Source organism: Pimephales promelas, chromosome 23 (genome assembly GCF_988280905.1).
Source record: "Pimephales promelas chromosome 23, fPimPro1.hap1.1, whole genome shotgun sequence".
Classification (NCBI taxonomy): domain Eukaryota; kingdom Metazoa; phylum Chordata; class Actinopteri; order Cypriniformes; family Leuciscidae; genus Pimephales; species Pimephales promelas.
Window position 1 is genome coordinate 10,076,598 of NC_142791.1, and position 25,934 is coordinate 10,102,531.

Genomic DNA, 25,934 nt, shown 5'->3' on the forward strand with positions numbered 1-25,934 from the left:
AAAATGTAGTTAAGTTAGGCCTACAGTAAAAATTTTCCAGAAAAAATAATACACAAGTAAAGTACAGATACTCAAAAAGTGTATTAAAGAACTCAAGTTTGTTATTGTCCAACTGTAAATCCATACTTGTCTATATTCATCCATCCATGTCTATCCACCCATCCATGTCAATCTATATACTGTATCTATTTATTTATCCATCCATTCATTCATGTCTGTCTATCAACTCTATTTATTTATCTATCCATCCATCCATGTCTGTCTGTTCTATCAGACGGAAAAGTGGGTGTTAGTCGTGAGAAGCCTCACGTAGGTCCCAGCCAAGGTCTAAATCTGAATCATCGTTGCGCTTTTTCATTGGTGGAAGCCTCACGTAGGTCGACAGGGCATCCCCAGATGTATGACGACAGTCATGTGCAGCACGCACACTCACACGGGACGTCTGTAACTTTCATAACGTGTCAGCGATGGCTGGTTTCATATTGCACTGGTGGTGGGAGGTGGTGAAGCGCGTACTGATTTAAAAGTGTTGCAGGAGACAGACAGAACCAGCGCTGCTGCACCAGATCCAGAGACCCATTCCAGATCCAGCTGTGCGTGTAACTGGGCAGAGTTTCTTCACTACAACAAAGTTTGTCCAAAGGTAAGGTAAGGCGCAAACCAGAAATTATATTTAATATTTCATGATTTGTTTACCACTGAATCGAATTCTGTTTGAAACTTCAAATGCTGACATAGTTGTGATGGATGTCTTTATTAATAACGGAATGTGATTATAATGGTAATTGATATCTAGACATGAATTTAACCCCAATATGGATGCAGGAACAATCGTTACAAATTTTGCAGTCATGTTCTTAGAAATGTATTCGTTGTTCATGTTGGTTTCGGCATAGACTTGAATGAAAATGCTTGTATCTATTGTTTTATTATAACATTCTTAAGAAGTGTAATCAGATGAGGTAGGCATTACGCAACTTTCCTTGCGCCTCAAACACATTATGTTTTTTTTTTTCCCAGTATTTTTTTTTTTTCAAAACTCAGCAATGTTTAATTTTTTTAATAGCCAAATTGCTTTTTAAATCTTAGAAATATAAATAATGACACACACACACACACCCTACACCCTTTTTTAAGTATACTTTTAAATGTAGGCTGTGTATGTAGTATTAATCCATTATCAATGTGTACAAACTTATTTGGCTCTGAATATTAGCATATTGTATAAGACAATTCATGTGAAATGAATGAAACAAAAGAGAATATCAAGGTTTTAACAATGATGTAATGAATCTAAGTGTGCTGTCCTGCTGCAGCTTGCTCTGCAACACTGAAACGGGTGAGGTTGCATTGTTCGGACAGTGATTGACATCACGTTAAAGTCTCTTTAAATTAATAAAGTGACTCACTGTAAAAGCAGCTATTTGTTTTAGTGAATTATTTGGGAACAGAATCCCTAAGGGAATAAGTCAGAAAATGGGATATTGTGTTACGGGTAATTGTCCTGCTGGGTGGATAGATGTGGAGTGTGCTAAATTTTAATCCAGTCACTATCGTAACATCATATCGTGAAGATAAAAGTTTAGTTAGCCTACTTCACACAAAGTACATGAATGGGAGTTAAACATCTTGACAATGTTGATGATATCTATCATATGAATATGCCTACTGTGGTTTTGGCGGTTAGATGTGTATGAATGAAGGAGGTTGTAATGTCATGCTGCCTTTTCTAGAAACTAAACATCCCGGAAACCATTTGACATAGTTTTTGTTTGAATGCTGAGCTGTCTTTTTTGAGTTCAGGGTTAATGTGCACATATATGCAGCTTTTAATGCAGTACATGCATTCCTTTGTGAGACATCAATAATGTCTGTATATAGGTCTTATTCCTACAAATAAAACCTCCGACTGACAGAGATGATTGGGATTTGGGATGATTGATGGAAAAGGTATACACTAGACACCTGTCTGCATGCTAGCCTCAGGAAGGACCTTTACCTCCCTTGTAGCCATTATCTAATCAGTTTTTGTGGCCATTATACGCTAAATTTAATTTGCTGAATCTGTCATGAATAATGTCCCAAATTGGTTTTGTAAATTAGGTTATTTTATGTTACATTATTAATCTTGTGTTTGTTCTGTTTAATGGTCTCGCAGGTCTTTGTGGAAGTTTAGCCATGGCGGTCTCTTCTGCTTTGTACATCTTCAATCTGTTCGTCCTGGTTCAGGCCCAATCTGAATCCCAGCAACCCAAGATTCAACTCCGCCTAGCCGGTGATAAGCGCAAGCATTACGAGGGTCGTCTAGAGGTCTTCTACAACAATGAATGGGGGACTGTCTGTGATGATGACTTCTCAATAGAAGCGGCCCATGTTGCGTGCCGGGAGCTTGGCTACCTTGGCGCTGTGGCTTGGTCGCCATCTGCAAAGTTCGGACAAGGAGAAGGTAAGCAAGAATTACTCCAAAAACTCAGTGTGATGGGCATATTATAAGCGTATGGTCCATTGAAAGATCCACTATGTTCATATATTCTTGGATTACATTAGTAATCCATCATGTTTTAGTCATTAGCAGTAATTGATACCAATCAGACAGTTGAAAAGGAATGGAAACAAGATTCAACGTGAAGAGCAGACATAATCTCATCTCTCTGTCTCTTTACTAAAGAAACATGATGATTTGTTTCAATAAATCTGTCCAAAGATTGTAAATCAAACTCCAGAGTTCAGTTGGTGGTTATGATTGAGCCCTATGGAAGAATAACCACTGGCCTTCTACTTTTATTTCATTTTCCACTGAGTATGCAAAATCATATGCAGATATGTAATGCACAGTGAGAGGACTAGGTCGGTTAAAGATGGTTTACCAAGGATGTTTTGCTGTGTTCACTTTAAAGCTGTATGACATTTTTAAGAAATGTAAAACAAAGAATTGAGACTGGGACTTTAAAGCTACAAAGAGCATCATAAAAGTATTTTCTCATTGGATCAGTGAAAAAGCTGGTCATGAATTAGTAGTCTAAAATGAAAAGTTTTAAAGAAAAATGTCTGATAATTTCGAACTTTATCCGTCAGGTTAGATGTCTCCCTTCTGCCAGAACTCGACTTTCTCATGAACACACGAACGGCCATTGCCGGAAGCCAGTGATTACAGTTTATAAAGTTTTAAATATGGATATTTTTTCTAACAAAACCCAATCGCTTCGCTTCAAAAGGCCTTTATTAACTCACTGGAGTCATATGGGTTTTGAATATTTGCTGATGATTGACAAAACCAACAATTGTTCTTTATTCCACAGGTCGCATTTGGCTAGACAATGTCCATTGCACAGGAAGAGAAAAATCTTTAGCCGAATGCCCCTCGAATGGCATTGGGGTGTCGGACTGCCGGCACAGCGAGGATGTTGGGGTGATGTGCAATCAGAAGCGCATCCCTGGCCACCGGTTCATCAATACCATCAACAACAATGTTGAGGTACGTCAACTCACTCTGGTCTCATAGAACATTGTCATTATGGTAGTTTATTTACCTAACTGACGTTGACAGTGGTGAGTCACTTAGATTTTACTGAAATGCAGTGCAGATGTGAATTCAGAGCTAGTAAACCAAGCCTGTGGTAATTAGATTTGAAACAGAACAGATATGCCTTTGAAATGCCCTTTTAGGATGACAATATGCACACTGAATCTACAAAACCACACTGTTTCCCATCGGAAGAATCAGGAATCCTACCCAGAACCTTCCTCAAAAGCATTATTTCTTAGAGAAACAACCACATATCTTTGTCATATCCGGAAATTCAGTTGAGTAGAGGTTCTGCTTCCACCACATTCCCTCATTATTTTATCTCTTGGATAAAGGGAAGTGAAGGTCTGCTACAACTGGTCACGCATTCCTCTCCAAAGTTTGCCACTCTAGAATAGTTTTTTAACCATTCCTTTTATGACGTGCCAGCTGTCCACACACACCCGTTTTCTTTGATGCAAAGGTGTGTGCCAGAATCATGATATTTGTATGTTTGCCATGTTACTGTGGCAACCACAGTAAGCAGGTTTAAAGATGGGCATTTAAGAGCGATCAAAGAGCCCATGGTGTGCTTTTCCATTTCCACAACCCTGAGGTTTAATGACATTACCACATTGTGTGTCTCTCCCCCAATCCTTCCTGTCCCAGAGCCGCTCCCCCACTCTTTCAATGGCTTCTTTGGGAATTGCTGACTAACGGAAGGATCGAAAGCAAAACGGAATCCCAGCCGTCAAACGTGAATTCTTTAAATATGAGACGCAAAAAGACTGCGCTGGTTAATAGGTTTCAATGAGGGACAGTGTTTTTCTTGTCTGGCATGGAAAACACCAGTATGTTCAGAAGTCGTCATAGTTGGGTAAACTTCTATGGTGGTGAATGGGATACGGCAGCAAATATTAGTTTTGTATTCCCATTTTCACCAATAGCAATGACTTTCCAAAAGAGGGAAAAATAGATTAATTAGAGCAGTCAGAAGAATGTCAAAATTGTCGTCACTCCCTCAGCCGTTGTATTAGAAAAATACAAAAATACTAATACCAGCCCACATCCGGACCATGTGGAATCCACGTGTACCAGATGAGGGCCAGATAGGCCGACACTATGTTGCTGTCTGGTGTTAATCTGTTTTACAATTTACTGCAAAGGTAATGAATATAACACACAGTGTGGCATTATAAATGAAAATATGATAACTGTGGAATCGTGTTTGTGAAAAAGGTTCCACTGGTCACTTCAACACCTCAAATGTCTGTGATGTAACCAGTCAGGAGACAGTGAATGAATGTGAGAATTGGTAGGTGTTATCGTGACTTTTCCTGCGTCACATACCAGAAGTCTGAGACACAGGCCGTCTCTGTGAACCTTGTATGAGTGAATTCTCAAACAGCGCAGCAGGGTGAACTGAACTGAGACAGACGCCCAGATTCCCCAGGCTTCCTTTCACAGCCAATGTTTTCATAAGCAAGATTCCATCTTTTTGTGTATTTTTTCTCATCAATGGACAACCTGATGTCAGAAATGACAAAGAGTGGCCAAAACTGGCTGCTGGACCGTGCTAAATTCTTAGCGCGTCACGAGCAGTGGATTATGAGATCCTTTCACAAATATTAACCTTTGCCAAAACTGTAAAATTGCTAAAAGGGTTTTTTCTGTCATATACATACAAACAACATCATTTGAAAGGCTGTTTGCCTGTTTTATTTACCTTTCCTGGGCGTCAGCACAGCTAGCCAGTGTGTGCTCCACCCAGCAAACATTACCTCTTAAAGACCTTTTTTAAAGATTTAGAAGAAGATGACAGATAGACAGATAACTCCGTTGCATCCATCTATGATCATATTAGCTTATTATTTCCATGTAAGGAGACACTCCATTACCCTGAAAACATGTTGTGGTTAGCGTCAAACGTTGGTGTTAGCATTTCAGAGCTCAAACGTGCAGTTCATACACTACATTTGACTCGGTGGGTTTAATGACTTGTGAAACAGTTTAGAAAAGTCATTTAAAGACTAATTGGATGACCTCTAGCAAAAGCTCAAAATATTGGATCTAATGAATTAAATTTGTTTTCTAAACTAATAAGAAAGACAAAAGACAGTCTCTCAGAACAGACAGCGGGGGGTAACTGAATGAGTGAATGGTTTGTTTGTATTCTTGTAAACATTCAGTGGAACAGAAGAACAGCTTATCGTAATCAAATGAATCTCCACCACACACAATCTGCCACAACACACGGAAACAATCAGAGGTCCACAGAATGGTCACCAAAAGTTCAGAGCATAAAAGTTTGCTTGGATTGAGTAAATGGATTTGTTGCAATTAATCAGCTAATGATTATATAATGTATTTCCATGTTTGTCTGTAGCAGATGTTTCCTACCAATACAAATTCACGTGCATGGCATATGCAGGACTAGCAAGCGAAACCTCAGACAAAATTTAGTTACAAAATGATTCAAAATCATTAAATATTGAGTAGTACCTACTTTATTTGTTGTGGAGAGTCAGCAGATGTTCAGCAGTCTTTAGGATAGAACATTGTAAGGTCATGTTCATAAGGCAAAACGGGAGGTCAGGACCTGAAGAAGATTTAATGCGATTGCACTCTTCTTGTGGTGATTGATGAAAAAATATATAGGCCTATATATTCATCTACAGACAAAGCATGGTCTTAAGTCAACAAACCAGTGTCTGTCTCAAGTTGTCTCAACAGAATGTACCAGGAGTGAATCTAAATTCTAAATGTAGCCTGAAGAGGTCAAAGTTCAGGATTTTCCACCAGGCTAAGAGGTGTTGGCTTTCTCTCACATTCCATTTTCAAACAAGAGTAGGAAACTCAAGATTCTTCATGATTTCTAGACAATAAAAGCTGTGATATTCAAAACCAGGAAACCAGGGTGTATAGGGAGGGAAGGTCAGTTGTGAGGTTAGGATGCCTTTAACATCAATTCTTTAGGAATAGCAAGCATGAAATGTACTCTAAAAAGGGTATTTTGAGAAAATACTGAAACACATCTTATTTGGGACTGGACTAGATTTATCCAAACAATGAATTTTGATTTATCTCAATCCACAATTGGACTTGCGATGCAGTCTGGAATAAATCACATCATGTTTGTTCATTTGGCCTGAGGAAAATTTGCCTCCTGACTGATCCTAATTTATCCCAAAGTTTATTTCTCCATATTTGTCACTTGAAAATGTAACCAAATTGGCTGCAGTGACATTGGATGAAAAAACTTCAACTGAATTGTCAGCTTTATAACTGACTTTGAATCGATGAATTTTGCAACATCGATACTGTTATTATTGAAGTTGAATCAATGCTGAAATGACTCAAGGTGAATCATAGCACTAATTGTCTTCTATAAAGCCTCTTATAGCTTAATTGAACTCATTTCATAACTGATGAACTTTACGGTTTAGAACTGAACTGAACCAACAACACTGAATTGGCTTGAGTTGAATAATTACACAATTGTCTATTTAGAGCTATTTACAACAGAATTAGAATTTGCTAATATTTTATGAAGTTTGCATCACTGATTATTGTACTAAGCATTATATACAATAAAAATGATTTGATCTGACAAAGGTAAGATGGGTGATTTTTGGATAAAGTAATTATTTTGGCAATTCCATTTAGTGCCACTAGTGGCAAAGAAAATAGTCAAGTGCGAATCCAAATGCTCCTGAAATGAGTCCATGACAAGACCAAGACCATAGAAATTTGGTTTCGGACAAGGAATCGAGTCTAATTTATTTTAAGTCAAATCGATATTTGATGTCTAATTATTATTTATTTATTTGATTAGTAACAGTGTTGTAGTAGGCTACTCAAGATAGAAAGGGGAAATAAAGTGGTTTTCAGAGACAATGGTCTCTGGTCCCATAGAAGTTTATGGGTCATACAAAAGTTTATTCAAAAACATTTGACCACAGAATATTGTCCAATCAGTATCATGTACTCTATGAAGTGACAAGATGTCTTGAAGATTGACTTTAAGTTCTTTTAATTGTATTGCCGCCTTTAGTTTTTAATATAAAGACTCATGCATTCCTCCTAAAACTCAGACAACACTCTTGTTGTCACGGAACCCAAGACTTGTTTTGACCTGTGTCTTTGTCCACAAACGGTTTTGATTTTCTCCCTTTTTTATGAAAAACCACTCTTGTGGGAAGAATGTGAAGGTTGAACATAAGTATGCCCAGAGATGCTCTGTGAAATGAGAGTTTAGGGATAACGCTAAACTGGAGCGTTTCCTTGGAACCGACATGTTCATGGGACCCCTGTGACCCTTTACTGCTCAAGAGTTCACCATTAGTTCTATCATACTTTGTTTCTTGTCCATCCACCCTCTCTTTTCTTGCCTGACACAAAAATGACCCTGAAGACAAAAGCCTGTCTGAAAATGGCATTCCTCGCAGATAGTTGTAGACAGGCTAGCTTTGGTGTGGTGGTGTGAATATGTGTTATTTGTTTGAGAGAGCGTCACTGATGACACACTGAGCTGTGGAAACATCCTGCTTTTTGGGTGGTGGGAATGATTGTTTTTTTTATGCATCCCCTTTCTCTGGAATTACTTCAGCAAAAATCAATATATCAGCTGAATCCATCCATCCCTCACATTTGTTCCCCCTTTATCCTTTTACTTCCTCAAAAAGTGCCTACAACCTGGACAATCAACAACTGTTTTCACTTCAAGTCCCTGAAGCAGGCACGTGGAGGCCCAACGTGAAACACAAGGCAGGAAGTGAATTAGAGAGGAGATTTTGACTTAACGTCTGCACTAGACACCCTCGCCCACCGCGAAAAGCCCTGCAGAGGAACATTAATGGCATGTAAATATTTTGATATCTGGATTCCATGAATGTAAAAGAAGGTGCTCCTGTCCCAGCTGGCACCTCAGCAACTAAGGAATGTCTGGACGACGAGAGGCTTCCTCCCCCTTTAGTCTTGCTGCTACCGTTTCCATCGCTTAAACGTGCTCTTAAACGCAGTCAGATGTGGGATTGGTTTCTCACTTATATAAATGACTGTAAGTGCGTATGTCTCAGACGTACTGCTGTATATGAGCTGGCAGACAGCATTTACAATCTCAAAGACCTCTTTGTCGGGTTTTATTACTACTAAAAAGCCACATGCCACGAAGGAAAGGTGACGTGATTTAGTCGTACACTTACTTTAAGATTAATAGCAGTGGGCTAGTCACTTCACAGTTCATTTAAGCACTGTTCCATAACCACTGTAGTCGCGTTTGGCAAGGGGTTTGTACATATTGACAAAAATGCATACCTATTTTGTTGTGTATAAAAGCACCTGTCAAACTCATCAACTAACTGTGTTTACTCATCAACTGTCTAGAAATGAAAGCAGTTGGTTTTATCCTGAAGACATTTCTATCAAACCTCAGGGGGTCACCATGTCTGTACGGACAACATGTCTGTCAAGGCGGGTGTCAGGTCAGGCGACCTGATTGCTATGGCGAGAGACGTCCTCTTATGTCTACAGAACAATCTAACTGCACATATCCAGGGCATCCAGAATTTGGGTGTGGATATGCCCTCATGGGGCAGCACTCCCCTCTGCGAGTGGTCCCTGAACCCACAGACAGTTTGGTAGAGCCGAAATCGACCTGTACGCCTCAAAAGACAACACCCACTGCAGAATGTTCTTCTCGAAAGATAGGGACACATTGGCCCACGTCTGGCCCAACCGCCCCCTGTATGCTTTTCCCTCCGTCTTGATAATTCCACAAGTCATCAAACAGGTCAGACAGAGCGAGTGCCCAGTCCTTTTGGTGGCTCCTGTCTGGAAATCCAGACCGTAGTTTCCAGAGCTGCTTAAGTTATCGGTCACAGCTCCATGACCAGTCCCGATGAGGAAAGACCTCTTTACACAGGCGAAGGGAACGTTGTGGCATCCGCGGCCCCATCTATGGATCCTCCATTTGTGGCCCCTAAACAGGTATCCGGGGATCTTCCTGTGAAGGTGTTAAGCACTGTATCTGAAGCTAGAGCCCCGTCGACTCTGCACCTCCATGCTTCGAAATAGACGGGTTTTTCCAGTTGGTGCCGAAAAATAGACCCAGAGTCATGTGAGATATCAGTAGTTCTCTCATTCCTACAGGAGCTGTTGGATGCGGGCCGCTCCCCCTCCATGCTCAAAGCGTATTTGGCAGCCATTGCAGCACACCATGTTCTGGTGGCTGGCCAATCACTGGGAAGAAACGACTGGTCGTGAAATTTCATAAGGGTGCTAGGAGGATCAACCCCTACAGACCTCCCTCTGTGCCATCATGAGACCTGGGGGGCTTTGAGGGGTCCAGCTTTTGAACCGCTCCAGTCGGTTGATCTCTCTCACTGAAGACCGCTCTCCTGTTGCCACTGGCATCTATCAAGCGACTGGGGGATCTGCAGGCTCTCCCTGTCAGCCCGGCATGTCTGGAGTTTGCTCAGGATAACTCTAAGGCCATTCTCAAGCCCAGGCATGGGTATGTACCCAAAGTGCTCTCTCTTTGGCCGGTTATATTTACACATACTGTATACTGTGTATATATATGACCGGTGGTATTGTCATAGACTATTAACCCCGACAGTGTCTGGGCCTATTAGTGTGATATGTTGATATGTAATTACTGACTTGCTGAGTTGTATTATTTTCGACATGAAGGTGTCTGGTCTGTGGTATACATGTTAAGAGGTTACTTCATTCCTTAACTCAGGTAACTGAGGTTGTGTGAGCAACCAAGTAGATTAGCTTTGACCTGAACTACAATGTTGATAGCTAATGGGTGTCTGGCACTAAATCAGTATTTTATTTATATAGCAAAGTCAGACTTTTTTTGCATTAGATAAAGAGGACTGTTATCTGGAGTAATTTGCTTCATTTCATTTATTTTAAAGGCACTTATACAATTTAGGTTCACATTTCATCACCGTCTGTATTCACTGGGAAATGAACCCACAACCTTGCCATTGCTTGGGCTTTTGAGCTACAGGCAAACTAAAAGGCATTTCATGTACATTCACAGTGTTTTAGGGTGAAGGTCAAAGGGGGGCATTTTCCTTTGAAACCTTAGATTTGAAGCAATGATTGCTCCTGTCGAACTTGTCATCCTATCAGTCAGAGAGATTTTAACATTGCCTTCATTATTAGTTACTGCATGTTGGGTCTTGGACCAGACATTCTTCAAGCTTTACAAGGCGCAAACTGTTGGTTCAAATATTATGGATTGCATATAGATTTATAAACATTCCAACTGTATTTTGTTTTATCAGTATGTTGAAAAAAACCCCCCAAAGTACCTGTGCTATCATCGTAGCTCAACATCTAAAATTTGACAAAGCCTGAGATTGATTTAGCAGGGCGTCTCTTTGGTGTAAAAATATGCTGTGGAAGCGTCTGGTTTATTTAGGCGGAGGTCACACTATCGGGCAACAGGCGTGGACTCTTCCTCACATATGGCTGGATGACCCCGTCCCAAACCCTCAGCTTCAACAGTCAGCTCTTTAGTTTCTTCTAGACTTCCAATGCTTAAGAAAACAGGGATGTGTCTGACTTGAGAGCCCACTTCAACTCAACCCTTCGGTCTGGCCTTTATATAGTAATATTTACATTTAACTCAGTTCTGCTCACTCTGCGTCTAGAGCATTTAGGTCCATGTGAGGCTGCCACATTCCTTTGGTTTTAGCCTGCTGGCCAACTTTCTCTCTCTCTCTTTTCTTTCATGCACACACATGCATATCAAATTGAACACATGAGGACTCGCTGAAATTAAATTAGAAGCCACAGTCTTCGTCTTATGTTTACCCTGGTCACTTAAAATATCCTGGTGGTTTTATACATCTAAAACATTCCTTTTAGATGATATAACGGTAAACAGCCCTTGTGAGAACACGTGAGCTAGCAACAACACTGTAAAAAGTGATCAGTTGACTTAAAGGATTATTAATTTGCCTCAAAATGAAAATTTCCCGATAATTACTCAATTTACTCAGACATTTATGTCTTTCTTCCTTCAGTGGAAAAGAAATATGACTGTTGAAATTTAGTTTACTGTTTAAGACCCTATTCCCTGGGAATATGCAGAGCCTTTTGAAGCACTTCATAGCCCTTTGAAAATGCATTGATTTGGACTTCAACATGTTGGTTGGTTGCAATTGAAGTCTATTGTGTGGAGAAAAATCTTGAAATGTTTTCCTCAAAAAAAATTAATTTCTTTTCCACTGAAGAAAGAAAGACAGGAACATTTTGGATGGCATTGGGGTGAGTAAATTGGATTGGATTGGATCATTGTGAGGTGAACTAATTATTCTAATCTGTAATTGAAAAATTAAGTTATGTGGAATTGTCAAGTTTATTTACTTAATTTTGGCAGCTTATTTCCTCACTTTTTGTACAGTAAGTCAACACAGTGAAAGTGCTTTTGAATAATTATTTCTCAAAGCAATAACATTCCTTCAAACACAACCCCTCAAAATCTAGGTTAACCTCCACAAGACTAGTTAAGAATGTTTTGAGGGCATTTCTGAAGTGACATTGAACTGATGTTTAAATACCAACGTTGACCTTGTTTCAGGAACCATATCTGATCAGCCTTGTCAAATGTGAGTAATGGTTTATCTGGCTCCTCCTTATCTGGCTCCTCAGATTCCACCCTGCATGAGTGGAAGACACTCTTAAACAGTGACTAAAACATCTTTCCCCAAGTGATCTACTGCTACTTGAGGAAATGACCTGAATAAATATTTAATCTTGGCCATTCTGGTAATATTGTGGGAATTCTGCTAATGAACTATAAAGTTATTTTTTGTTTATTCCTCTTAAGACTCTCGAAGAACGGGTGGAAGAAATCCGTATAAGACCCATATCTTCTCACCTCAAGCGAATCCCAGTAACAGAAGGCTATGTGGAACTGAAAGAACGGGGTAAATGGAGGCAGATCTGCAATGAGGAGTGGACCCCCTTTAACAGCCGAGTCGTCTGTGGAATGTACGGATTCCCCGGAGAGAAGAACTACAACAACAAAGTCTATAAGTAAGGAAAAGTCCCCACTGTTTTTGCTTTGTGTGAGAAATGGGCATGAGCCAGACATGAATTATAGGACATAATGAGAATCTCCCTGTAAAAAAAGATGAAAAGATTATTATGATATAATGAAAAATGAAGAAAAAACAGACAACAAGGCAAACACACAATGTCAAAAACACTTTAAGGTTTCCCCTAAAGTAACATTAACTTAGTAAAGTTTAAAGTTACTTTGCAAACATGCGGCAAGAGTTATTTCGTCCTCGGATGTGTGTGAACTCCTCAGAAGTGCCAGATTGTTTCCCAACATAATTCTTGGCAGTTTCCCATCTTGCAGAGAACATTGTGTTTCCTCTGTAAAGAACATTTAACTGTAGAACTCCCTAAATTATTATAGTTTTGGTGTGTTATAAACACATCGGTACACTAAAATACGCTATTACATAAGTTTATAGCCAATGTCCTTATTTTGTACATGTTTCCAAAAATGAAGCATTCCAGGAAATAAGAGGTATGAAAAGTTTTATTTTTATTAGATGTTTTCATGGCTTTATTTCTAAACTAAGCCATATTCTAAAGAAAGTAATGCCTGGTGATATTTAAAGTTGAGGTTTGTATTTGTTTTGGAATATTTTATAAAGGAACAGTGTTTAAGCCACTGGCAATGTGACCTCACTTTTTCTCAGTGGCAGTCAATGTGTTTTAAGTCTAGGCCTATATTGTTATTCATGCCATTGAGAAATATACCTAGCAATGAATAGGACCCTATGGACATCATAAATTGCATTGCCTTCATCACAGTCAACATAGAACCAAAAAGAATATTGACACTTCAAAAAAACAAACCAAAAAAAAGATTCTCACAAATTAAGCGTGAACCCAGAACATGTTGTACTTATTAAATTAATATTTATTTATTGGTTTCCTAATCTGGAGGAAAGGAAACCTGCAGGCTTCACAGCTTGTTTGAGTCTTGATTGTCTGGTTTGGGATTTTCTCTTGACTGAAGAAGCATGGAAAATGTCCTATTTTCTTGGGTTAGCACAACATTACTGCTACAGGCTATGTTGGATCATTAGAATAATCATAACAGATGTTCCTCTGAATCATTGTTGTGATATCCTCCTAAACAGGAATGAATTACTGAAATATGTATATTACTCCATAATTTAATTATTATTTTATAGCACAAGTAAGGTTTCTCTGTGGCTCTGTTTTACAGATCACTGTCCATGCGCAAAAGAAAGAACTACTGGGGTTTCTCAGTGAACTGCACAGGAAATGAAGCCCACCTGTCCAGCTGTAAACTGGGAAAACCCCTAGAGTCCAAGAGGAATGGTACTTGTGGACGTGGCCTGCCTGTGGTGGTCAGCTGTGTGCCTGGAAGAGCTTTTGCCCCCTCATCCTCCACTGGCTTCCGCAAGGCCTACAGACCAGAGGTTGGTAGTGTCAAATTTGCATCAACAGCCTGAAGATTTGAGAGGTTGTAGCTATTGGCACGGCTTTGCGCCAAAATAAGAAGTGACACTGGACATCTACAGAATCTAATGTGCATAAGCTATGATGGAAACATATTTACCTAATAAATTCCTCAATGCGCATCAAAAAAGTCACGTGACTGCGCGATAGGACATCATACCTGGACTAGACCGATCTCGTTGCACAGCATCCGAAATGCCTTAGCAAAGTCTGTTGTCAAAGTGGTTCGGTATAATTAAATCCCATACTTCATTCCCAAACATCAGGCATCCCCCACCGAAAGCAATGGATGGAACGGTGCTTTATTTGCGAATGTTTTATGCGATCGATATTCCAACTTTAGATGGAAACAAAGCTATTGGCATGCACAACATTCAGAGCATGAAGTCAACATTAACAGCCTCATGATTATGGTGGTAGCTATAGCACTGTTTAGCTGCAAAGCAAGGAGGAAATCTGGAATAAAAATAGCTCTCCTAAGAATCACACAGTCATCTGCAATGACATCATGAAGGAAAATTATCTTTGGACTGTCTTCCATCAGCTGTTTCCTGGTAGCATTGTGTTAACAGACTTTTTTTTTGTACTTTTGCGCACATGAAAATTGAATTAATTTTCAATTTTTCCTTCTGTCTGTCTGTACATGGTTGTATGTTGAACTCGAGGGTTACACTCCCTCAGAGATGATTTGTGGTTGTGGAATGTTTGGCGAGTCTGTTTTTTCTCATCTATCGGCCCCTTGCTCACATTTCTGGAAAGATTTGCTTCTTCCAATATTTTATTGTGGATTATCATGTTCATTCAGCCTGGATTTCATAGATACATTGAAAAGTCAGGTAGTACACTAAATCACGTTTCCTTTTGAATGAAAAGGAAATTACATAACATTCAAACACGGCACGGAAGTGAGTGTGTTTATACTGTGGATGGGAAAATACTCAGGCTGAATCATCTGCATCAGATCCGCAGGTGGAGAAAGCTAGACTGAACAAACACTGGTCACTGAGCTTTTGTGGATTTACTCCCTGTCTGATTTCCCAGCAACCCCTGGTTCGTCTGCGGGGAGGTGCGAATATCGGTGAAGGGCGAGTGGAGGTGTTGAAGAATGGTATTTGGGGAACGGTCTGTGACGATAACTGGAACCTGAGGGCCGCTACCATCGTATGTCGAGAGTTGGGCTTCGGGAGCGCCAAGGAGGCTCTCACTGGAGCAAAGTTAGGGCAAGGTTAGTATGTCTTCTCTTGCATAATACATTATATCAGTGGTTCTAAAATGGTGGATCACAGGGAGGATTGGGAGTTGATCCTAAAACAACCAGATTTAGATTCCGGAGCATTTAGAATCCAGTACCTTGATTTCCAAACTACTACATGCCCCAGGAGGAGAGCCTTAAGAAATAGTAGAGGGATTTTTTATTCATTCCATTGTCTCGATTGTGTCAGTTCACCAAAATGACTTCACTGATTCATTTGGTGATTTTTTTTCTTTTTACACCATTACACTATTAGGTGGTTATGATGAGTGAGTATCTTTTATCAGTGATTCCTTCAATCATTCACGTATTCTTGGAATCTGCAATCTGCAAAAATTCTGAAAATTCGAATAATGCTTGTATACTATAATGCATGCATAGATTATATTTCACAACAGGCTCTCAGAAATCTCTAATATCTACATTTCGGAAACAAAATAATGATGTTAATCCATTAAGCAGGAAGCAACTACCGGTCAGTCACACATTGTTTTTTTTTTTTTCAAAACAACAGCATCTACGGCAGCCTCTGTCTCTGGCATTTACCAGAAATTCTGTTCTCCAGCTGGATATGCAGATGTTTGTACCAGGTCCTTAGTTGATTACTCGAACTTTGCTGAGATAATTGTAAAAAACAATTAAATGCGTGTTTGTACACTTTTATTTTACACCTACGCATGTGCAAACACTGTTATTAAAGGGTTAGTTAACCCAAAAATAAAAATTATGTCATTAATTACTCACTAAACCCGTAAGACCTTCATTCGTCTTCGGAACACAAATGAAGATATTTTTGATGAAATCTGATAGCTTTCTGACCCCCTTATAGACTGCAATGATATTACCGTATTCAAGGCCCAGAAAGCTAATTAAAAAAAAAAAAAACATTGTTTAAAATTGTCCATTTGACCACAGTGGTTCTACCTTAATGTTATTAAGTGACAAGAATACTTTTTGTGTGCAAAAAAACAAAAATAACGCCTTTTTTCAACAATTTATTCTCTTCTGCGGCAGTCTCTGACTATTCACGTGAGCACCACGACGCATGCGTGTGATGTTGAATCAGGAGCCAGTCAATACTGAGCTGGCGTTATGAGGTAGAATCCGGAAGCGCTGCCGTGTGTTTACAATGTGAACTCGAAACTCGAGACTCTAAACTAGGAAACAGGGACAATAACTTGTGATGGATGGCAAAAATAACATTGAGAACAGAATTTCGATATGAGAACAATGCATTATTCTTTGTTGTTTTACGGTTTTACGGTTGTTTTATTCAATAATGCTGCCTACAGATCTTCAATCTTCTAATTTACTTCAGCCTTCAACTATGAGAACTACTTTAACAAGGCTCCCAAACTGTTTTGATTCATGTTAAAATACTTCCTTCAATAATTCATGTTAAAAGTATTTGTGTGGTATTTTAAGGCAGCATTTAGTCATGTTTTCAAAAATTGACAGTGAAGTCAACAACTCTTCTGCAGTTCTCCCAAAACATCCTCTTAAAATCCATTTATTACTGTCATCAGATGTGGTCAGAAGAGAACATGAGATAAACAAAATAGTTTGCTTCAACTAATGAAAAAAATAACATGTTTCATGTGACTCCAATGAGTGGCATTTGGTTGATACTTTTCAAGCTCCGAAAGCTGCTTATGAGCAAGTCAATTCACCCTAGGTTACTTCAAGAATTGATTTGTGTGAGTGCTATAAATTTGTGCATTAAATGTGCAATATATGTGTATCTGCTTGGTTCTGAATGGTCAGTCATTGCATCATTTAGTGGTCAAGTCACAAGTCACAAAAATAACTACTTCCAAAGATCCTAACTATGTGAATGTCTCAGTTGAGCATTATTTATTTATGTTCAGTACATTTCACTGTGGATCCTTTGGTAAATCAGTCGCAATTTCGGCACAGGCTTTGCAAACAGACTTTTACGAAATGGACTCAACAGTAATCCGACAACATGTCAATCACTGTGCCTGATTCGTGACCAGTAATTTCTGATTTGTAATGATTCATGTACAGTCAGATGTTTTTTTGTCCATGTGTCAGTAAATCAAACCAGTGACTAAATGGTTAACTTCACATTGATGCTCTTAGTAGAATGAAAATAATCTGTTATTTAAACTGTGATTCAATTATATATAGAAAGCGATCAAACAACTCTCCCTTTACAATTGATGGAGCTGTCAATCAAACAGCACAAGTTCTCTTGCCACCATTATAATCAACAAATCTCTTATTTTCATAGTGTGTGCACTTTCTCACAGCAGACATGCCCCTTCAAACAGAGCGTTAGAATCAGAGGGCTAAAATCAGGGTTGGAAAAATGCTTTTTATTTCTAAATTTTGAAGGAAAAAAAACATTCTAACATTCTAAGTGCACCCCAGGAAACATTATAAAACAATAAAACAATGCAGATCATGTCCCCTTCAGATAAGACAATACAATTATTTAAACTCAAATTTCCTGTCCATTAACACCCTATTTAATGATTTCCTTAGGAATGGGTCCGGTCCACATGAACGAGGTGGAGTGCTCTGGATTTGAGAAATCTCTCACTGACTGCTACTTCAATAATGATGCGCTGGGCTGCAGTCATGAGGAAGATGCTGCTGTACGCTGCAATGTACCTGCCATGGGTTTCCAGAAGAGGGTGAGGATTCTTAAACGTTTACTTCATATTAAATACTTAGAAATTTGTGAATCAGTAAGATTTTAAAATGATGGATACTTTTGACAACAACAGATACGTCTCAGCGGAGGAAGAAACCCCCTCGAGGGACGTGTGGAAGTTCTCGCTGAGAAGAACGGTTCTCTGGTTTGGGGAACCGTTTGTAGTGAAAACTGGGGGATTATAGAGGCCATGGTGGTCTGCAGACAGCTGGGATTAGGCTTCGCCAACCATGCGTTTCAGGTAAATCTACATCACTCTCAAACCAAGCAGCTTTCTGTTGGTCAACACTTCAAATCTGTATGACAAACTTGAATCTGTACACAAAACTCATGTTCCCATGGAGTATTATTAAATTATCCAGATTTCACCCATGCGAATTAATTGAACAACACGTCCCCTTGGAATTATAAGGTTCTATCTGCGTTCTGAGCAGTTTTGAGATATTAAGCTTCAAAGTTTTTGCATTATATTTTGGAAAATTTATATGGGGAACAAATTTCTTTCAAACATGAAACAGGGACCCTAAATGTATTCTAAATATACAATATCACAATCCTCTCAAATTTGTAAATGGGAATTTTTTGAATGGGTCAAATGCAGATAAAACCTTCTAATTCTAAAAAAAAAAAAAAAAAAAAAAAAAAAACACTTGTCGCTTAGAATAATAAGGTTCTATCTTCCAAAACATTATTTGAACATTAAATTTCAAATTAATGTAGTAACAATCTCAACATGTGTTAGAAAGTAAAATTTATCCTTTCTATTACATTTATTTCATATTTTTAGCACTTCCATGTATTTAGGACATTTCAAATTAAGCAAGTATATAGGTCTAAATATTTTGTCCAGGGCAGATGTTCATTTTTGGTCCCAATTTGGTGGGTAAGTAAACACATTATTGCAGATATTGTTACTTTAATCTTTCTTTTGTTTAGACAGAAAGCAGCTACTATAATATATCTGAGCAGTACTTTATTCCACCTAAAGTGGGCCAGGTAAAATGGCTTTCTCTCTAGACATGAGTGTGGCTGAAATAATATGCTAACGTATGTTGTTTTAAAATGCAGACTTATAATACTCTCTATCTGCTAGTTGCATTAATTTTGATTGGTCCTCTTCTGTGCATCAAAGTGCTGATTGGCCCACACAGATAGAACCTTATAGAGCCAAGTTAGAGTTCGACTTTGTAGATTGAACCTTTATGTTTTTTTCAATAAAAAGTCACACAATGTACACAACTTCACGTAATGTAAATAAGTTGTCACAGAATAAGAATATAATATGAATAACTCAATTTTGACAAAAAATGTCTGATAGAACCTTATAATTCCAAGGGGATGAATAAAACCACAACTTGATTTCCACACTCCAACCTTTTCACGAAGGTCCACCTAACCATCAATATCCACAAGGCATCGTTTGAGTCATCATGATAGTGTTCATAGAATGTGGGACTATTTTGGAGTGTTCGGTGTAGACGAAGTACTAAAGGCAAGGCACACCCCGATGGTACGGAGCCAGTGTGTTAGCTGCCAAAAGTTAGCTGGATGCCATAATCCAGTTAAATCCCATTCATTTAAATAATAATTGAATGTGTATGTAAGATCACACTGACTTTCAAGAGCTGAAATGGCAGGACTGGAGACAGATCATTACCAGCCCAGTGACAAAGTCATGGTGATATAGGTCTGGAAACTATTATTGCATTATAAACGGCATGGAAGGAATAGCTTGATGGGCGGTTTTATGAGTGGAAATTGGAAAATGCTTCTGCAGGCTAATGCCATGATTAAGTGTTATTATGATGATTGACTGAAATGTTTGACTAGCCTATGCACATGGCCACATGTCAAGACATTATGGCCGTAATGGCTTCGACCTAGGGACACAAAGCAGTTAAATATAATATCACTCATGATAGTTCTTAGAGCGTTTACAAGAGTTTATGCTTGAGTGGTGTTGATTTAACTGTTGCCCTGCTTAAGAATAAACACCTTAAACCAGCTTAAACATTTTGCTGGTCTTATTTAGTCTCCCAGCCTAGTCAGACAGTCTTTTTGCTGGTTTTAAAGGGTTTTTATGCCCATTTCAACTGGTTAGGCTAGGAGAACCCGTCTAAACTAGCTAAGACCATCTTAAACCAGATTAGGCAGGTTTAATTTTTTTGTTTTGTAGCTAAATGTAGCAGGTGAAGTTAGTCAACTATCATCGTCTTCCTTGTTTATTGGTTGACCAAGAAAAATAATCAAACTGACCTCCAGTGAGGGCTTTTTCTTCAAATGAACTTTAGTAATTTTAAATAAAATAAAGTCCATACTGTTCACTACCAATCAAAATTTTTGGCTTGGGAAGTTAATACTTTTATTCAGAAAGAACACATAACTGATCAAATGTGACACTAAAGACATACAGTACTTTCAAATAAATTCTGTTCTTTTGAACTTTCGGTTTATTAAAGAATCCTGAAAAAAAAAAAAAAAAACAATGACGTTTTACAAAAAATATTAAACAGCACAACCATTTTGTGCTTTTATTATAATAAGAAATGTTTCTTGAGCATCAAATTAGCATATTATAATGCTTTCTGAAGGATCATGTGACTCTGAAGACTGGAGTAATGATGCTGAATTTGCAGCTTTGACATCACTGGAAGAAATTACATTTTAAAATATATTAAAATAAAAATTGTAATAATATTTCACAATATTGCTGTTGACTGTATTTTTAATCAAATGAATGCAGCTGTGGTGAGCATAAGAAAAAGCATAGAAAAATATTTTTAAATGATGCATTAACTTAATAGTGAGGTTTGTACACTCTGACATGCTGTTGGTCACGTTTTCAGACTGTTACAAAAGCTCAAAAAGTGCAAGAGACAACTTCCAGATGTCTGAGTGGTCATTAAACATGATTTGCCTGACAGTCTGGAGTGGTGGGTCTTTCCAGACAGCATGTGTGGAAGGTTTTCGACAATACACATGGAAAGTCTAACAGAATGTGCCCACGCTGGGAGTCCTGAAGGCTTATCTATCAAAGGAGGCTGTGACTCAGCCCTGCTCAGCCTAGGACACAACACATGGAAAACAGAATATAACACTGTTTGATTAGTCATCACGAACATATGTTTGTGCAGTCATGAACACTGACAAAGACTTCCCCGATCTTGTGGGGTACGGGACGTTTTGTTTCAAACCTCTAAACTTATGTAACAACTCTAATGTTGAGAGCAGATGCTCAGGAACATGCAGTCGATCTTTAAAATGTGACCTAACAGCCCTCCTTTGGTGATAAGGTGTAATGACACCCAGATATCTATCTTTAATTTTAAGTTTCCAAACACTAACATGTTTCTTTCCGATTTCATTGAAAAACATAAACAAAAATCAATTGACCGAATCAATTGTTTGTCAGTTTTTTCAGTAAACTTGTTGAATTGCCTCACAAACCGAACTGATTCTTTTACAAATTGCTTTCTTCCCTATTGTGACGTATATCCGAGTGAAATGACTTCTCGAACAAGAACAAATGTAGAGCAGGACTTGATTTTGTCCATGTGGAATTTATTGGATGGTCGGATGGTTGTGGTCTGCTATTGGTCAATCTCATGTGAGTGACAGGTTGATCCCGCCCTTGCATCAGAGAAGAGAATTGATTACATTACAAGAGTGAGGGGGAAGTTATTGTGATTGAAGATTATAGATTATGAGGACAATTTTTTTATATATATGTGATTTCATTGTGACTTTAAAATGAGAATGTTGTGACTTAAATTTCAGCTATAATTCATATGATAATCTTAATATTTATTTGTTTGTATAGGAGACGTGGTATTGGGCTGGAGATGCAAATGCAGATAATGTTGTGATGAGTGGGGTCAGATGCTCAGGAACTGAGATGAGTCTTCCTCAGTGTCTTCATCACGGCAAACACATCAACTGCCCAAAAGGAGGAGGACGTTTCGCAGCTGGGGTTTCCTGCTCTGAAAGTGAGACAATTACCTCTTATTGATTATCATTCTCTCAAGAATAGTGATTTTACTGCATCTGTGTCGAGCTTGATGTGATAGTAGACTAAACAGCAGCTCCAAAGTAATTGTAGTTTCCCACAATGCAATGCACTCCAGTTAACCTTTCATTTCCACTGTGACAATTAATATTCAGTAATAAATTATCTGAAAATGAATGTTTAACTCTTTCCCTGCCACAGTTGCGACCCACCACTAGCATTTTTGATAATATTAAAGCTGTAGTCCGTAGCTTTTTGGGGGTTATAAATTATCCAAAATACATATTTGAGAAAATACATAACCAGCCAGTGTTCAAAACTATCTGCTTGCCTTATCTCAATTCAAAGACTTTCATTCATCAAAGATGCATTAAATTGATCAAAAGTGACAGTAAAGACATGATGTTGCAAAATACTTCTATTTCCAATTAATACTGTACTGTTCATCTGAACTTTCAAGTATTTTAAGAATAATCAAATAAATGCAGTCTTGGTGAGCATAAAAGACTTTCAAAAACATAAAAAAAAAAATCAGACTTTTGAACAGTAGTGTACTAATAATAGAAAAATGTGTACTGCTGTGCCATTTGTAGTAAGCAGTATGCTAGTGTTCCATTCTGAACATGTCTAAACAGATTTAGTATGACACCCAAACAATTATCTTGTGAAACTAAACATAATTTTTTTATTTATTTTAAGTTTATTTCAAAAGGGACAAGTATGTCACATAAGCTCATGTTCTATACTACAACATTTTAGCCGAGGCTAATTCTCAATGTTAGTCCCTAGTGGGCCTTTACATAAAATTACACAACACATAGTTAAAATAAACATGATAAAACAATATAACACAATATAAATGTAAATGCAGCGGACGATCTGTGGTCACATTTCTGACCTCTGATTAAAGAGTCTTTAAGATTGTTTTTAAAGAGGACCCAGTTTGTCTCTCCCTTCAGTTCAGTGGGTAACCAATTCCAGGCTTTAGTGCCTTGTACAGAGAAAGCTGTTTGTCCAAAAGAAGTGTTACATTTCGGGATCTGACAGTTCCCATTTTTAGATCCTCTAGGCCTTGAACCCACAGCCCTGAGAGCAACTACGGGCTCACTCAAGACCTGTGGGGCTTGCTGATTTAAACACTTATACATTAGCTTAAACACAGAAAATTTAATGAAATTTTCAAAAGATAAAATTTTCATGTTTCTCAAACTAACACAGTGATGCGCCCTAATGGGCTTCCTATCTAAAATGTTAACTGCTCTGTTATAAATCATTTGAAGTGGCTTAATTATGTTAACCGTTGCCTGTGACCTGATAAGATGGTGGATCCTCAGGACCAACTAAGCCCAACTGACCTGGTTGTCTAGACAATAGTCTGAAATTTGCTAGACTGGAATTTGCTCTGTCTGACCTCTGATCTCATCGCTCACAGCGGCTCCTGACCTGGTTCTAAATGCCCAGCTGGTGGAGCAGACCACCTATCTGGAGGACCGGCCCATGTACGCTCTAGAGTGCGCCCTAGAGGAGAACTGCTTGTCCAGCACAGCGAAAAAGAATGACCACAGCTCATACCGCCGCCTGCTCCGCTTCTCCTCCCAGATCCACAACGTCGGCCAAGCTGACTTCAGACCCAAAATGGGTTACCATTCCTGGACCTGGCACGAGTGTCACAGGCAAGACCATAAACACCTTAGTAAACGACAAAGATCCACACAAAGACTTCAACACATGATGCCAATATGGCGGCGTTCTAATTATTGTTGTATTTTGTCTCTGTGTTCAGGCATTATCACAGCATGGAGGTTTTTACACATTATGACCTGCTGAGTCTGAACGGCACCAAGGTTGCGGAGGGTCACAAGGCCAGTTTCTGTCTAGAGGACACTCAATGTGACGAAGGTGAGAACTTCTTACGAGATGGTCCAATAGCGCTAAAGTTAATCAACACTAGTACAAAGGTGCGTTCACACCATGTCGTGGTTACAGTAATAACTGCTCTGAGTAGAATCCCAGACAGCAACATAGTGTCGGCCCAGATCCGGCCCACATCTGGTACACTTGGATTCCACACGGTCCAGATGTAGGCCGGATCTGGGCCGGAGAAACGAGTTCTATTCAGCCATAAACAGATCTACAGAAGAAGATAGTGTCATTATTCAGCTCGAAGATCTAATTGGTTGTTTTCTTTGATCCAGGTATTCAGAAACGGTATCTTTGTGCCAACTTTGGTGAACAGGGCATCACCGTTGGCTGCTGGGACACTTACAGACATGACATTGATTGTCAGTGGATCGACATCACAGATGTGAAACCAGGAGACTATATTTTCCAGGTACCGGTTTATCTGAAGTGAACTAGAAGTAAAAATAAGAATTTTCTTTTTTTACTAACATGACTCATGTCACATAGGTCGTAATCAATCCTAACTATGATGTAGCCGAGTCGGATTACACCAACAATGTCATGAAGTGCAAGTGCCGCTATGATGGATACAGGATATGGACGTACAACTGTAATATAGGTGAGTTGGTTAGAAAAATACTGTATTGAATGTCTGCCAGGACAGTTTAACAATTTTCCTGCTATTGATGGAAATTTTCATCATTTGTGTGACAACGCTTTCCCGCCATAGACTAAATTTTCCCAGTTTCTGTGTTTTCACTGTTATACAGTAGGGAGTGGTATTACACATCTTCTGAAAGGGTACAGAATCTCCTGGTAAAAACAATGAAGAAGATGCATAAACATGTCATATGTAATCATATGCATATATAAAATAATGCAATCACCAACATTAAACAGCATATAATCAAAACTGCCTAACTGCCTAATGTAACTCCATATATGTTAGATCACCGTTCTGAATCCCATCCAGACGTACTTTGACAAAAACTTGATTTTCTCAGTTTTATCTTTTATTGTCTCTTAAATAAGTCTCTTATTGGCCTGTTTAGCCAAGCCCTCCATAAAACAATCAAAACATTTAATAAAATAACGCACATTATGCAGAATATTCCTATTTAATGGTATTAGTATGTTAATTGCATGTAATATATTACACTTTCAGTAAACTTTTGCATTTAGTTCGTAAAAGAGTTTTTATGCGTGTTTTTGTTGCATTTACTCCCGAAAAAGTGAATTATTTGCGAAGCAATTGGTTTAATGGATTCAAAGTTTCGAAAAGGTTTGTTTCCCCAATCAGTAGTTAGAAGTAAATAATAATACCACCTCTACCACTTTCCAGGTGGCTCGCGGAGTTCAGACATGGACGAATACCCTGGAATGAGCAACCAGTTGCACCTCAGATAGGAGACAGTGAGGAACGGCAAAGCTCTCAGTGGAGGAAGCTGCAGGCTGTCACTCAAGACTATTGAAATACGACTGACCACTAGTGAGACTCCAGCACTTCAATTGGCAGAGACCACTGCTCTGTAACCCACCTCAAAATATAGATGCAGTCGCTAGGTTGAAGTACATCTTGTGTCCTTTTACGGCCCTCGCTATATCAAGCTTGCTTTGTACAGAAACTATTTAAATTCTTTAAACGTACTGTACTTGCTGCATTTATGTGTTAGAAATGCTAGTTAATTGTTGTAGTGGCTACAAACTCGTGCTTTAATGTTCAAAATTGGATCTTCCATAACGTTTCGATTCTTTTTGTATTACAACTTAAGGCATCACAAAGTCTGCAGTTTCATGAACCAAACGCCACTTTTTTGTGGTTAATTCATCAAGCATGTCGAGTAATTTATTGTGTTCAGTCAGGGATTATATTTTGTCAACTTTTGTGTATGCAATGTGAAACTATTTGTTGCAAATTTGTGAAGCATCTACCCTCCGTTTTACGAGGGTACCTATGACTAGTTCAATGGTTTCCAAATATACTGTGTTTATGACTGAACAACACATTTGGTCAAACCATTGCATTGTTTTCTATTATTAAAGCAATTAATGTTTGTTA

At 38.6% G+C, this 25,934-nt stretch overlaps 1 protein-coding gene across 2 annotated transcripts; it reads left to right on the forward strand.

Moving 5' to 3' along the window:
- loxl2a (lysyl oxidase-like 2a) lies at positions 1 to 25,934 on the forward strand. 2 transcript variants are annotated; one of them, XM_089126489.1, is made up of 14 exons: positions 1 to 648; positions 2,159 to 2,446; positions 3,300 to 3,475; positions 12,357 to 12,565; positions 13,779 to 13,995; positions 15,077 to 15,260; positions 17,796 to 17,947; positions 18,041 to 18,208; positions 21,788 to 21,953; positions 23,406 to 23,646; positions 23,757 to 23,872; positions 24,169 to 24,305; positions 24,383 to 24,494; positions 25,218 to 25,934. In XM_089126489.1, the coding sequence occupies exons 2-14, from the start codon at positions 2,179 to 2,181 to the stop codon at positions 25,280 to 25,282; spliced, it is 2,211 nt and encodes a 736-aa protein (XP_088982615.1). In that variant the 5' UTR covers positions 1 to 648; positions 2,159 to 2,178; the 3' UTR covers positions 25,283 to 25,934. The 2 variants fall into 2 exon arrangements, with proteins under 2 accessions (XP_088982615.1, XP_088982614.1); XM_089126488.1 differs by having other exon boundaries at positions 1 to 643.

Excerpts from the sequence above, each read along its gene's own strand:
- loxl2a (XM_089126489.1), top strand. The coding sequence starts at position 2,179 with ATGGCGGTCTCTTCTGCTTTGTACATCTTCAATCTGTTCGTCCTGGTT. Across the intron at positions 13,996-15,076 it reads GCAAGGCCTACAGACCAGAG|CAACCCCTGGTTCGTCTGCG; the intron begins GTTGGTAGTGTC and ends CTGATTTCCCAG. Across the intron at positions 23,647-23,756 it reads ACCTGGCACGAGTGTCACAG|GCATTATCACAGCATGGAGG; the intron begins GCAAGACCATAA and ends CTCTGTGTTCAG.